Genomic DNA, 15,311 nt, shown 5'->3' on the forward strand with positions numbered 1-15,311 from the left:
ATGAAAACCTGTAGTAAATCAGATCATATTCTTCTTAATTCTTATTTATAAATTTGTACATTCTCTTAAGTTTCTGGGGTTTCTTAAAATCCTCCATCCCATTCTCTAGATTCTCTTCGTACATCCACATTTCTCGTTTGGCAGATCACGACTTAAGTCTGCTATAGTCCATATTTCTACTTCAAGAACTAGAACTTCATGATAAAAGAGCTATGTATGTATGTAACACTACTCCACAGTTGAGTTGATCAACTGCATGCTCGAGATCAAGAACTCTGACATTTACTATCAAGAGTTAGTAATAATAATGTTTCGTCACCATAAACTTAATTACAATCTAAATATCTTGCACCACGGAATTATTGAGAAGTTGATGTTAGTTGTTCTATGCAACATCAACACAGATGCCCGTCGTCCTCGTCGGAAGTTGGAGCTGTGGCACTCAAAAGTGACACCAGCTGTCATTGGCACTTTAAAAATCTACCGTTGCAATGAACGAATCAAAAAAAGCTTATCGTATTCTATCTAAAAGTCCCTGTATCTGGTGAAGGATCAACAAGGGCAAGCAGCAGTCCAAGGTTGTATTGTTGTTGCCTATTTCAAGTGTTTAACATGTTCATCGATGGACCTAAAATTAGGAGTCTGAACTCCCACTGTAGCAAGGGCCACCAGGTGTGAGTTGCTACAAATGATTATGAATAACCAGTTCTTGCCCGTGGTTTTGTACGCGGATTTTCGGTTTTTCATTAATCCTGCGGAAACTATTCGTTTTCCCGGGATAAAAAGCAGCCTAGGTGTTAATCCAGGATAAAGTCTATATCCGTTCCAAAAGTCAGTCAAATTGTAGTTTTTGCATGAAAGAGTAACAAACATCCATCCATTAGGATGACTGGGAGCGAATACTCTAGGCGCTTTCTCTCATCATAATCAGTATCAATCTTCTAACGACCTATGACGCAGAAATTATATCAGGGTTTGGTTTTGAAAAAAGCAACCACTGCGTATTTCCACGAGCTCTCAGTAGAATTTGCCTTCCAAGAAACCAACGGTGGTGGAGAAAATAAAAAGACTCTCTACAAACATACAGTGTAGGCCTAATTGAAATATACGATTTGGTATTAATTCTATCTACGTTATTTAATTTATCTTAATTGATTCTAATCTAATAGAAACAAAATTCTAATTGAAATAAATACAAACACTTTGTTCCGTCAAATTAACGCCGAATTTCATTCCCAATTAAGATAAGTATCGCTTTATAGTATTTAACGATTTTACCGGATTGTTTTCACATTGTTATTAGTCACGAAACATTTGTAAATATCACAAGAATTGTGTCGAAATTTTGATTGCTTATTATTTGGACGTTTAACTTTATTGGACTTTGCCTCGTTGATTTCGTAGTTTGCATTTTCAAGTACAAGGTCTTGGGCCCGATTGGGTAAGATATTAAGTTTATCTTAGGACCAGACGGTGTTAGGAAGTTGGCAGGCTCCACCACAGTCCCAATTATTACCACTAGTCTCCCCTACCAGAGAGGTAGAGCAGTGTTATGTTAAAAACCTGATGATGAAGGCATTTTCAACTGTAAAAGCAAATCTTGTGCACTAAACATATATGTAATACTAATAGCCTAATGATTTTTGATGGTGAAGAATTTTGAATGGAGAGCAGCAAATCTTTCCTTAAACTGGCGACTAGCGCAGTGATCAGCGACCTTGCGGTCTGAGTCAAATCCCGTGGGCTCGATTCCCACAACTTTCAAATGTTGGTGTGATTAACATGAATGTTTTTCAGTGTCTGGGTGTTTATCAGTATATTATAAGTATTTATGTATATATTATTAATATCTACCTATATATATAAAAGAGAAAATGTGTGGGTATGTTCCGTATAGGCTCCGAAACGGTTGGACCGATTTCAATGAAACTTTCAGGGAATCTCTAGATTGACCTGGCAAGTAATCTTACAAGTTTGGTGACGATCGGAGCACTCCTATTTTTGAACTGTCAAACTGTCAAATACAGCTTTTATTTACTATGATGATATTCTATTGTTGGGTGTACATGGGTGTAGATAATGATCTTCACCCCTAGAAAAGAGAATAGAAGATAATGAATACGGAGAGAAATAAATGATTAAATATATTATGAGACTTAAATGAAAAATTTCATGATGTAAGTTTATTGTTTAAATAAAATAAAGCAAAATCTAGCCCGGCGAAGCGGTCTGGGTACGCTAGTTATTCATAAAAATATTCATCAGTAATCCTAGTACCCATAACACAAGCTATGCTTACTTTGGGGCTAGATGGCAATGTGTGTATTTTCGTAATATATATATATATATATATTTTATTGAAAAAGTTAAACTGTGCACGCATTTTTCTTTATACCAGGACCGCGGTCGATTTAAATGTAACATTTTATAATTATCAAAGTGTTAAGATTAGTATATAAAAAGTCCTGTTAGCTTTCAACCATTTTCAAAACTTTTCAACTATTAGAGGTATGCATACGGGCTTTCGTTTATATTTAATTTTTTAAATCCTTTTATGCGTTTTAAATGTAGCTTGCGTGTTCAAGTAACGCTTATAAAAGCCTACTAATTCTAGGGCAATAAATACAATTAAAGGTCTACTTCCACTAGAATATTGTTTTACCTTCGTCACCCGCTAAGCTGACCTGTGTAAGTATATTTTTTTGAAATGGCATTAATGACAGATTGTAAAATATAGTGAGATGTATGATCTCACCGTAGGTATGTAACCTATTTGTAAATAAAATTACACTATTATATAAGATATGTATATTGAATAAGATTACCTAATTCACTATTCGAGATTCAGCTTTACGCAAATCGACATGTGATTAGAAAGTAATACCAATAACTACTGGTCAAGAGGTCATGAAAAAAAGCAAAGTATAACAAAACAACGTATACAATTTGGCGGCCTTATCACTTCATAGCGATTTCTTCCAGGCAACCAACAGGATAAAAAACAGAGACAGAAAATAGTTCGGTTATAAAATAAAAATTTCATTACTTAAATATATAAATATAATACATAAAAAGCAATATTTGTAACAAAGGTTGTTGATTGTACATAATATGTTCGTGGAAATGCAAATGGGGTCCGCAAATTATTCTATAGCCCTTAACAAGTACGTATTATACTTGGTATAGCTTGGTTTACATATTTATAGTAAATAGTCCGATTTTGTGATACCTTAACCCTAGGACTTAAAGAGACAGACGATCAGATACGGTTAAAGTTAATTATTTATTGAAGCAATATAAAGGGCTGGTGGAAAAGCGCCTTAACACAATAGCATGCAACAGTTAGTGGCGATGGAATTACAAACATAAATTATTTGACGACATTTATTATAGTTACAATTTATGTTTCCCTTTGTTAACTATTTGTTTGTATTAAAAAGCACACGTTTAAATTTTAACTGGTATATTGTTGCCATTTGTTTGAACGTGGGCGGGTGAATGAACTCGGGTGGTTTTTGAACCCTTTTTCAACATTACTTGTGTTATTTTGTGGTCTATCTATAGTCTAATAACTTTATTAGCAGTTGATAATCGACTAAGACACCGGAAGCCCCCTTGCATCGTTAAAGTCCAAGCAGGACTGAAGTGTGTCGAAAAAGCAGTCGTATTTATATCAAAATACCCACCAACTCATTTCATGAACATTGGTTTTTAATCAAATTTGTAAAAATCCTAATCAATGTAAAAGATATCTGGCAAATATGAATTATAGTTATCTAACGTTCAATTATTTACCCACTTTTTAAATTTACTGTAACACAGTATAGATTTTTGAGGCTGAACTCGTCTGAGGCAGCATTCTTGTATCTTAGTCTAAAGAGCGTGGTCGCAGGTGTAACTAACGGCTTAACACTTACGCCAGCACACCTTAGGGCGTTGTCCCTGCATGCTCTGCGAAGTGTTGTTGTATAGGTGATAGATTACCACTTACCATGACGTGGCCTATATGCTTGATGCGTGAATTATTACGACAGGCTTCTTAGAAGCAGGCTACTCCGTTCTCATCTCTCACAAGACAGAAACATTCTAAAGATACTTTAAAATGATGTTGGAAAAGAGCAATCTGCTGAGTTTCTTGCTGGCTCTTCTCGGTGGAATCTGCCTTCCAAACCGGTGGTAGAGTCACTACAAACAGACTGACTTGACGTTTCAAAAATGCTTTTAAACTACTTACTTACTGGCTTACTTGAAATGAAATTTTATAAACATCGTGTCCCAAAAATTGGTCTTGACGTCTGGTGACCCAAGAGCTGGCGCTTATTGAGTCAAACGGCTAAGTCTAGCAATTCAATGGGGCGATAGCGCCAGCATTTTGGGTACCGTGCCCATAAGTAAACAGTTAGACGGCTTATATTTACGGTAAATATTAATTTTACTTTGTTATTAATATTACTTATAACGGAAATAAATGAATTTTGAATTTTATATAAAATAACTTGAAAATTACGTAATCTCATATTAATATGATTTTTAATAAGTTTCTTGGCTTAAAATCAGTTAATGATGTCGGAACAATAAATGGGTAGATAGATGCCAGTGAAAAGCCAAGCTTGTGGCAAACCAAGTGGGGGACTCAGCAGACAAAATTAACTGCAGTTGTTTTTTCTCACGCTTGCTATTAACTCGCCACTCGCTATGAATACCATCCATATTAAATCCGAGCTTTGAAACAAACGAAAATAGTTCCAACTTCCAAAAAGTTCATTTCAGTGCCCTTTTTTGTTTATATAAGTCGATGTAAATTTCTGAAATTAGTATATGTTAAGTTACATAAATAAATAATTGAAATAAATATACTATGACATTACGCACATCGCCCTCTAGCCCCAAAGTAAACGTAGCTTGTGTTGTGGATACATACACAAGTTTAAAGAATTTGTTAAAACACATTTATTACAGCGAGGTTACTATACAATTGATGATTTTTTTAATGACAAGGTTGCTTGGAAGCATCCGGCTCCGTTTTCAGCTCTCACAAGATAGGAAAAATGAATGTTAAAATGCAAAATGTAAATTGTTGATGTTGGAAAAGAGCAACTGCTGAGTTTCTTGCCGGCTTCTTCTCGGTAGAATCTGCCTTCCGAAGCGGTGGTAGAATCACTACAAACAGACAGACTTGACGTTTCAAAAGTGCTTATATTAGGCCTACTTGAAATAAATGAATTTTGAATTTTGAATTTTTGAATACTTACACTATACAGATAATACTCAGACACTGAAAACCATTCATGTTCATGACATAAACATTTTCCAGTTGGGACAATCGAACCCAGAAAGCAGGGTCGCTGCCCACTGCGCCAATCGTGTATGACAATTTTAATATATTACCACTTAGCAGTGAAATTTATCTTTTTTCTGATGCTTTATCAAATCCGCTGTTAAAAACTCTATTTTAACAATGGTTTTGATGTTGAACACGATTTTTGTCCACACAGTAACATTTTACTACATTCTATTCATTAGTAATACGATGAAAATGTTTTTTTCTGTAATTGTAACCACATAGGCGTAAAATAACAAGTGTGTAAAAATGTGCACCAAGACCACTAGCTATTGCCAGCGTAATAAGCGCTGCTTTGTTTTTTTTTAAATATATAGATATAAAGTAACCTTTTAATTTGACTCGTTGCTCAGTTTGGGTCGTGAAGAAAAGAAAAGCTAACAAACACATTTATTTACTGTCTGGTAGGAGGCCTTGTCCATGGCTAGTTTCACTACCGACAAAGACGTGCCGCTAAGCGATGTAGTGTTCCGGTGCAATGTAAATCAATCAAGTCAATCTCAACCGGTGGTTAGCCCGCTACCATCTTAGATTGCATTATCACATACCACCAGTTGAGATTGCAGTCAAGGGCTAACTTGTAGTGGAAAAAAAACTTCCTATTTATAATAGTAATTAGGATAGTGAGTGAGTAGGGTATAGTGGCATACCTCGCATCATGGGCCCGACCACGTGGCATGCCCGAATACGTAGGTACTTCCGCTTGAAGCAATTTTCCCATACCCATAAATTTTCACCTCGCAAAAAGGAGAATTTAATTAAGTTTACGATCTAATAAATACAAGATTTGCTTTTTTAGCTGTAGAAGTTTAATTTGATTATTTGAGATATTATCTCCCCCAAGCACCCTGGTCGCTTAAGGAAGGGGTTGTATTTGTAAGAATAAGTATTATTCTTTTAAATGTTTGTTTAAAAGGAACGGCGTAGTGGTGTATACAAATACGCGGTTTAAGCTTTATGTTCTTGAGGTTCTTCATTGTGTCGCTATTGCTGAAGCATTATTTGCTTATTTATTTATTTATTTATTCGTAATCAACAGCGTTACAATAAAAATATATTTCTAAATAGTTTCACTAAAATCTAAGGCCACAAAGATTACATAAACATAACATTTTGAAATAGGTACGGTCTCGGATTTAACATAAAAATAATTAGGTATTATGAATTAATAAATATGTAAAAGAGATAATAACATAAAAGTGTGTACAAGACGTAAAGAAACAAAGAAAACTATTAAGACTAATCGATCAAAAACAATCAAATAAAAATTTATGAAAATTTATTCGTCGCAGCATGTGAAAAAGCACATATTTGTGTGTGCGTGCGTGCGTGTGTATGTGTGTCTGTGTGTCTGGGTGTGTGTTGCATACTTTATAGTGCGGTGCTCCATGTAAGCATTTATAATTGATTATAAACTTCAGCTAAGCTTCAGCTAGCTTGTGTTTTAATAAATATCACCAAAATAATAGGCCTCATACCACTGCCGCGTTAATTATTCCGAGTAGACAATATATATTATTCCCGGGTAATTAACTCGCGCCTCCTCTCCCCGCATCGGCGAGGGATTCATCTTCCTCACTTAGCCACATAACGTGTAATTAACCGGCTGTTGTTTTAACCCGCGTAACTAAAGTACCTGCATTGAGTGCTTCAGCAATCATGATCAAGGATTTTCGTTTAAATAAAATGGAAATACACTTTTTTTGTCCACAAATCCGCACTGGGCCAGCGTGGTGGACTACGGCCTTAACCCCTTCTCATTGCAGGCGGAGACCCGTTCTCCAGTGGCGTGCACAGGGTTTTTGACCAAGGTATGCAAAAACCAGTACATGGCATAAAATGGAAGTTTTCCCCTCCAATATGACTAAATTTGGGTATGCAGTGCTTTTGTGCATGTATGAAGTGCACGCCACTACTACGCTAACTGCCGTTCTCTGTAGTGGACCGGCAATGGGTTTATGTAATGATGATGATAACACTTTTTTGTATCATCATCATCATCATCACAACAACAGATTAGTGTCCACTGTTGGGCATAGGTCTTTTGTAAGGAGAAATCCACAGTCCTGGGCCGCTGTTTCCAGCGGCTTTCAGTGATTCGATTGATGTCGTCTGTCCAGCTCATTGGAGGCCGACCTACGCTGCTTTTACGGGGTTGCCTTCTAGCACCTTGGAACCCCAACGTCCATCGGTTCTCCGAGCTATGTGCCCCGCCCATTTCCAGTTTAGTCTTGCGACTCTTTGAGCTATGTCGGTAGCTCTGGTTCTTCTACGGATCTCCTCATTTCTGATTTGATCTCGCCGAGACTCCCAACATTGCTCTCTATCGTCCGCGGAGTGTCTCTGAGCCTTTTTATGAGGCCTATAGTAATACCCATACGACCACGTTTTTGTATAACAAACAAATAATGTAATCAAAACTACATTGTTAACTTGACCTTTTCTACCTGGCAGAGAACGCTCTGAACCTTATTTACGGACACAGTAGGCTTGTGCCGCTAAGCGGTCCATTACGATGTTTTTATTATATTTTAATTTTATTATACATCTAATTTGCAACATAAACTTGAACTTTATTTTAATTAATAATTATTCATTATTAACTTTTTTTAGTGCTATTATTATATTTATAAAACAAACAAGGTATGACGTTTATAAGTGCTGTAACTATAGCCTAAACTATATAAAGAATTGATCGATCGATGTCACGTAGAAACCGAATGCCATATCCGTAACAGGTGAGACCGTTATCATCTCAGACTACATCTTCACTTACCACCAGGTAATGGATTTTTAGTTAGCCCTCGACTGCAATCTTAAACCAGCAGGTTTGAGATTGCAGTCAAGGGCTAACTTGTAGTGGGATAAAAAAAAAGAAAAACTCAACCTTACAATAGAAGCTAATAACAAAGTTTTTTGGTAATCCATTATTTATTAGTTGTTCCGAGTTAAGAACTCAAAGATGTACAAGAAAGTGTAGACTTCGGGCTTTTGATAAAATACTTGATACCAGAATGAATTTCATTTTTCTAAAAGTTTCTTCTGTGTGGGACCACTATTATATAACCATTTAACCGAATGATATTATATACACTTGCGAATTTTCTATATTTAAAATAAAGCTGGAGAAATCTAAGTTCTAGGTATTGGATATGAAGAATTATGTGTATTATTATTAGTACTATAAATTTTATTATAACAATTGTAACATTTTTAATATTTTGACTTTTCATATATATAGCTTTCGCTTAATACAAACTTTGAAGTTTTTTAGAGACATCCCCAATATATCATCAACAACCGGTAATTTATTGTAAAATAGTATTGTATTGGCTCTGCTTATCAGTGTTTTTCTTGGTTCTGTATGTAATCTGTATACAATTCCCCCAAATGCGCAATAAAGAATTTTGGGTTTGAAAATGAATTTGATGGCTGCTTAAACATTAATAAAGCGACATCTAATAAAGGGACTTCATTAAAAGCTGCCGCACTCGCACGGCATCCCTTGTCCCCACAAATTACAAGTTAACCCGCCGGCCCCCATGTTAACTCGAAAAGGTGTTAATGTTCTTAACATTTAGAGTGGTATGGCAAAACAACAGATAATATTTTTTTTATTAAGTACATAATTTTTGCGCTCTTTTTCATTTTGTGCTTAGCAGCACGTCTTCGTTGGGTGGTAACTAGCTGAAGCCTCCCAACAGACCAGAACATAGAAAATTCGGAAAATATTTAATTTCCCCACGGTTAAAACTGCTCCAGGAAGGTTGTCAAACTTCTACTAAAGAGAATTATAAACGGAGGTTGTACACGAATAATGGCGATTATTCGCTAACAAAAACATACGCAAGGAGAGTTAAAGTAAGGTCTTCTTTTACAGATTTTTAATAAAGTGGGTAAATAATTAAACTTTTGATAACTATACATTCGTATTTACCAGATATTTTATTAAATAGAATAGGATTGCTATAAATACTAATAACTATATTTCATTAATAAATAGTTTTGAAGAAACAATTAAATTTATATTTGATAAACAACAAATGTTCACGACATTGAGTTGGTGGGTATTTTGGTACAAATATGACTGCATTATCGATACACTTCAGTCCTGTATAGACTCGAACAATCGATGATGAGGATACCTGCCGGTTGTCTTAGTCGTTTATCACTTCGTTAGCCGTAGCCTGCCTGTAAAATTAGCAAAATTGTACTTCCCGGGTTTGTTTATGTTACGCGATATGGGAGTATCGACGGCGCTTACTTTGTTAGAAACACACCATAAATTTAACCCCAAATAAACTTACTGCACACCTGCTACAGGGTGTTTAAATTTGCCCATTTCCCAAGAGTTGTGCTCCGCTCGCGTTATTATCATCTGTACCGACATCCATACAATGTAACACGACTCTACAACGTTGCTATATTAAGCATTTCAGACGTAATGCTTCGTCAGCGAAAATTTATTGCGTTTTCAGTTGTCACGCTTACAAAGGCAGCAAGAAGTAAATGAATGAATATACTTATTACTTATAACAGACCACAAAAAAAAACCCAAAATATTCGACAAAGAAGTACCGATTAGCGCAACTGCGAGCACTATGAATTTAATTTGGAGACCCCGGGTTCGGTTTCCAGCAGCGGCAATTTATAATTTCTGAATTTTCTCTGGTCAGGTCAGGTGGGAGGCTTTGGCCGTGGCTAACTACCACCCAATCGACAAAGACGTGTCGCCAACCGATTAAGTTTTTCGGTTTGATGTGGTGTGTGTGTGTTTACCACCAGTGATGATGCAGTCAAAGATGGTAGCAGGTTGAGATTGCAGTCATGGGCTAACTTGTAGAGGAATAAAAAAAAAAAAATACAGGTATGGGTTTAATAGAACCTCGCGTGTGTTAGGAAATAGGGAATTACAGCACTTTATCTATGATAAACACGATGATTATATTAAATATATCAACAAATCATAGTTTGTATACTCATTGATAATGTATTGAAAATAGAATAATGGACTTTAGTAAACTGTCAAATAAAAGTATAGGATCTATGGCGGGAGACGCGAGTTTGACAAGATCGATTGGCGGGAAAGAAAAGTTAGGACGGATTTAAAGTAATGAATTGAGAAATGGAGATTAAGTAAAGTATTGTGGATAGAACGTTACAAATTGTGAATAGATGATTTATAATGGAAACGATAAACGTAACGAAATATTGTTGTGGCGGAACAAGAGTCGTATATACTGGTGATGGAGTTGAGATAAGTTGTTAAAAGTTGTTGGTACTATGGTTGTACCTGATGTTGCATCAGATAAGTATATCTCTTATATCCTTTGGGTTATTTAGGTATCATATATGGAGCCCTAGCATTATTTCATACAGATAGCTTATTAGCAGAGGTTGCTCTGTACAAACAATTTGTTTCAAAAGTTCTGATGTTATAAGTGATCATAGTATTTATGTTTGACCTGTCTTATATGTCTTGTATCAAAGGGCCTAGCGTTATAACATATGATAATGTTGTAATTGTGTTTATAAGTCTTGTTTTAATTGATTGAATAAAAGAGCAACGGTAGAGTTTCTTGCCAGTGGTCTTCTCTGCCGAAGACAGCATTCCGAACTGGTAGTAGAGTCATTTGAAGGTAACAAGTAATATGAATTATAGAGAAGCCTAATATACAGTATTAGAGTCAGTCCAGTTGTTTTATTTCACTCCTTGGGAAGTCAGGTTTATAGAGTACAGACCCACAACACTGCTCTAAAGCAGGTTGGTGGGATTTAATGATGTCTTTTATAAATTTAATACTTTAATAGGAAGGAAGAATAATAGTCATGAGAATAAATAAGTACTGCTAAGAAACTAGGTATTTAGCTTCAATAATACTGTTAATTAATCAAAGATCTAAGTGCCATCCTGAACATTGTGGGTATTGAAGTGAATAAGTGAATACCATGGCCTTCCTTCCATATCTATATTTTTTTAGCACGTGCATCACTTATCAGCAGTAGATTGCAGTCCAGAGCTTAATTATTGTATTAGAGTAAAAAAAAAGTACATGGTGGATATGCAATCATAGACAGATACTTTATATTTTTTTTACTTATGTGTTAGAGTATAGATTCTCCAATATAATATAATAAAGGTTCTAAGGTATTATCTTTATAATTGTGGGTAAACATTTAATGGGTAAACAAGTAAACATTTAATTATACAGACCCTTCACAATCGACTGTCACAGACAGTGTGTAAATGTTTAAAAAAATAAAACAAAAATTACAAAATACAATTTAAAGATTTAAAGAATAAAAATATAATGTAATATAAAATAAAAATATAAACAGAAATAGATAAAAATGTCATTTTGAATGAATAAGGCAAATAATCCAATTACAAATGTTCTTAAACAGTTATAAAAGTTAACTAAGAAGGTATATAACACTATAATAGTCACTAAGGTATTCTTTTACACTATGATAGTTTTTCTATCTATTGCATTCTATCTTCGGCGTCCTGTAATGTGATAAACGACTAGACACCGGGAGGTATCTTTGCATCGTTCGAGTCCATGTAGGACTGAAAGTTTGCGACCCCGCTAACGTACTTAGGCCTATAATCGAGAAGCTTCAGCTGTGAATCTACCACTGATTCGGAATGCAGATTGTACTGTGAAGAACCGGCAAGAAACTCAGTATTTGCTCTTTTTACATAACAAACCGGCAACTTTTAGCAGGTTATTGGCATGACAAATATGGTGCGGCTAATGTGACACAGCTCACAATAATTAAGATGGTCACACAGACGTTATCGTTGATGGTCACATAGATTTTCTCGTACATAGGTCACACACAGACTCATAACTGATATGGTATAATTAATAACACAATCACCACTTTTGCCAAAAGCTTGGTAGACAATCGCTATAGATGGCTACAGTCTGAAAAACAAAAGTCACTAAGAGCAATCGTCATTTCAGCTGACAGTCAAATCGAACCGCGTGGGCTAGACTTTTATATCGTACCACTTCTGACTGATAAACGACTAGATACCGGGAGGTATCTTTGCATCATTCGAGTCCATACAGGAGTGAAATGTATCGATAATGCACCCGTATTTATATAAAAATACCCACCAACTCAATGTCATGAACATACGTTGTTAATCAAATATAATTTTAATTGTTTCTTGGATACTATTTATTAATTAAATAATAATTATAAACGTATTTGTAAAAATCCTAATCTATTTAAGAAAATATATAGCCAATATGAATTTATAGTTATAAAAAGTTTAATTGTTTACCCACTTTATAAAATTACTGTAACAAATGTAACATTAATATACCGAAGAAGATATTGACTATAGATGTATTTTTTGAATTGTCCCCAAGGTACGGCAGTCCCCACCACACGCGCTCCCAGTCTGTCAAAGCGCAGCGCTCGCGCACGGGAGAGAGACAGCTGCTCGGCCTGCCACAGCAACGCGCACGGGTAGCGTCCATGCCAAACACCGGCGTGGAAGAGGAGTACTACAGACTGAGGCATTTCAGCATCACTGGTGAGCCATCCCCCCGGACGACTAGACTTTATACGGCCGATTGGCGCAGTAGAGTTTCTGAGTCAAGGCTGTGGGTTCGACTCCAACAAACTGGAAAATGTTTGTGCGATGAACATGAATGTTTTATATTTAAAATTATAACTAACCGAAAAACGCAGCGATGGTATACCCCTCCACTAGCACAGCCCCGCCCACTCGTCAAAGCACGACAACAGGCACATTTACCCTACTGTGACATTCGTAACAAAGAAGCGTGAAATATTGTATACAGAAAATATAATGGAGTGGCACGACCATCCACTGCGATCACCAACACCAGCGTGGTGATGAGTGGCAAACTCTTCCGTTAGGTTAGGTTAGGTTAAAAGTCCTAAAGAGGTGTTTAGGACTTTTATGGGCTATTTGGCTAATAAGAAAAGTAATTTCTTTTTGTAGGTACCATTTAAAAATTCTGAGCTTGTCGGTGTATTTGCTTTTGCGCACAAACATGCCCAACAATCACTAGAGCGGTAGAGAAACTGTTCTCGCAGCAATATTGTGTAACAAGCTCGTAACAAGTAACAACTTCAGAATTTCATATTTGTTTCGAACTTCCTTACCGAGACTATTGACGTGTATGACTTTGCGAGACATTGATCTTTTCTCCTTGTTCCATGTATGTCACAGACTGTCTAGAAGTAATTCCTGCTTTTAAAAAGTATATCCGATATAAATATTAATTAAAGGACACTAAAATGCTGCGTACGCGTCACTTTGTCGCCGAGAACGAGACTCTGAGGACTTTATTTATTTATTAAGGACACTAACAATATACATATATTCCATATACAGAAATAAACTTGTATGTATATCGATAACAAGTGACCATGACATTCACAAAAAAATAAAAGCAAACACAGCAAAAAAAATCATAAAGATAGGAAGGAATAGTCGTTGTGTATGTTATATCTATCTTAAGGGAGGGCCCACTGATAGGTAAGCGATGAGCTTTTTTTTTAAATACTGGGTAAGTTTTGTGAAATATGTCGATGCCAGGTAATAATCATGACAATACGCTGTATTCAGCACATATGCGGGCTATGGAGGCTAATTATAACAAAACATTTGTATTAGTTAGCGCCTTTAAAACAATGAAAGCATTTCGTTGTGAATTGTATAACTCCCAGCGCGTGCCCGTACATGTGGGTGTACCGTGTCTTTTTTTTTTTATAAGTAGTTACTTAGTTATGCATTGCCTTGTCCGTTTAGTGAAAACGGGCAAAAGCTGATAGTCAATCTAGAAACGCTTTATCTAATACAGTTTATTACTCACCAGGTAAAGGCGTAATCAACAGAGGTGACTCCTTAAGATCGCGACGATCGCGTTCAAACACGTCAGTCGCGTCCAGTGCGTCGAGTACGGAAGCTGTGACTAGGGCGTCTGCACCATGCTCCTTAGCCTCTTCCAGGTAACCTTTTTACTGATTCACCTTAGTTTAAAGCATTAAAAATATCACCTACTAGAACGGAGACGGAAAATCATCGTGAGGAAACCTGCATGCTTGAGAGTCCACGATGTTCTCAAAGGCATGTGAAGTCCATCAATCCGCACTGGACCAGCGTGGTGGACTACGGACTTTACCTTTCTCAGGGAGAAAACCCGTGCTCTTTAGCCGTCATTAAATTGACCAAGTTTACCCCCGTTTATTATTACGTGTATTATTTGGGTTTTTTATTTCCACCCTTGTCGTACGATGCCGGATAATAGATAAACATATTGTCCTATCCCCGTTGAGAAAAATGTCCCCTGCATGCCAGCCGTGCAGGTGATATTGTAGTACATGACTAACTTGTGAAGGAAAAAAAACAAAATTCGAGAGTAAATCACTAACCGCAAACGCGCTATGAAGTATGCAATGGGTGTGGATCACTTAAACATTCTCTTTCCACCAGGGACTCTTCAGCCGGCCTCAGCACCTACCGCGTGCTGGTGCTTGGAGGACCGGGCGTCGGCAAGTCCAGCCTGGTGGGACAGTTCATGACGTCGGAATACCTGCACGCGTACGATACTAGCATAGGTAAGATCTTTTAACAAGCTTTCTCTATAGATTAGTTGTATATAGTTACGTAAGTTTGTATTCCATCGGCATATCGGGAATGTCAAATAGCGTTAAATGTTTTATAAGTATAATACCTAACAAACATTTCATTAAAAAAAGTACATAATTAGTGTGTTTAATTATTAGTTTTCTCAGCGCAAGCCAATGTTCAATGTTAGAGGCAAATGTTGCTACTATTGTTTACATCATTGCAGTTTTCTAAAGGATAAAATTCAAAAAAAATTATATCCTATGTTATTATAATAATATAATAAAGTTCCTGATAAATAAGCTTACTATTGGTAATAAAACAGTTAAAATCTGTGAAGTAGTTTCGGAG

At 36.1% G+C, this 15,311-nt stretch overlaps 1 protein-coding gene across 1 annotated transcript in view; it reads left to right on the top strand.

The window, feature by feature from the left end:
• The window catches only part of LOC120625932, a 105,654-nt gene that overhangs the window by 76,117 nt on the left and 14,226 nt on the right, over positions 1-15,311 (top strand). Inside the window, exons 5-7 of the mRNA XM_039893208.1 lie at positions 12,727-12,893; positions 14,209-14,341; positions 14,826-14,950. Of these exons, the coding sequence (XP_039749142.1) occupies positions 12,727-12,893; positions 14,209-14,341; positions 14,826-14,950 (425 nt within the window). The remainder of the gene's footprint in view (positions 1-12,726; positions 12,894-14,208; positions 14,342-14,825; positions 14,951-15,311) is intronic.

Source organism: Pararge aegeria, chromosome 1, assembly GCF_905163445.1.
Source record: "Pararge aegeria chromosome 1, ilParAegt1.1, whole genome shotgun sequence".
Lineage (NCBI taxonomy): Eukaryota > Metazoa > Arthropoda > Insecta > Lepidoptera > Nymphalidae > Pararge > Pararge aegeria.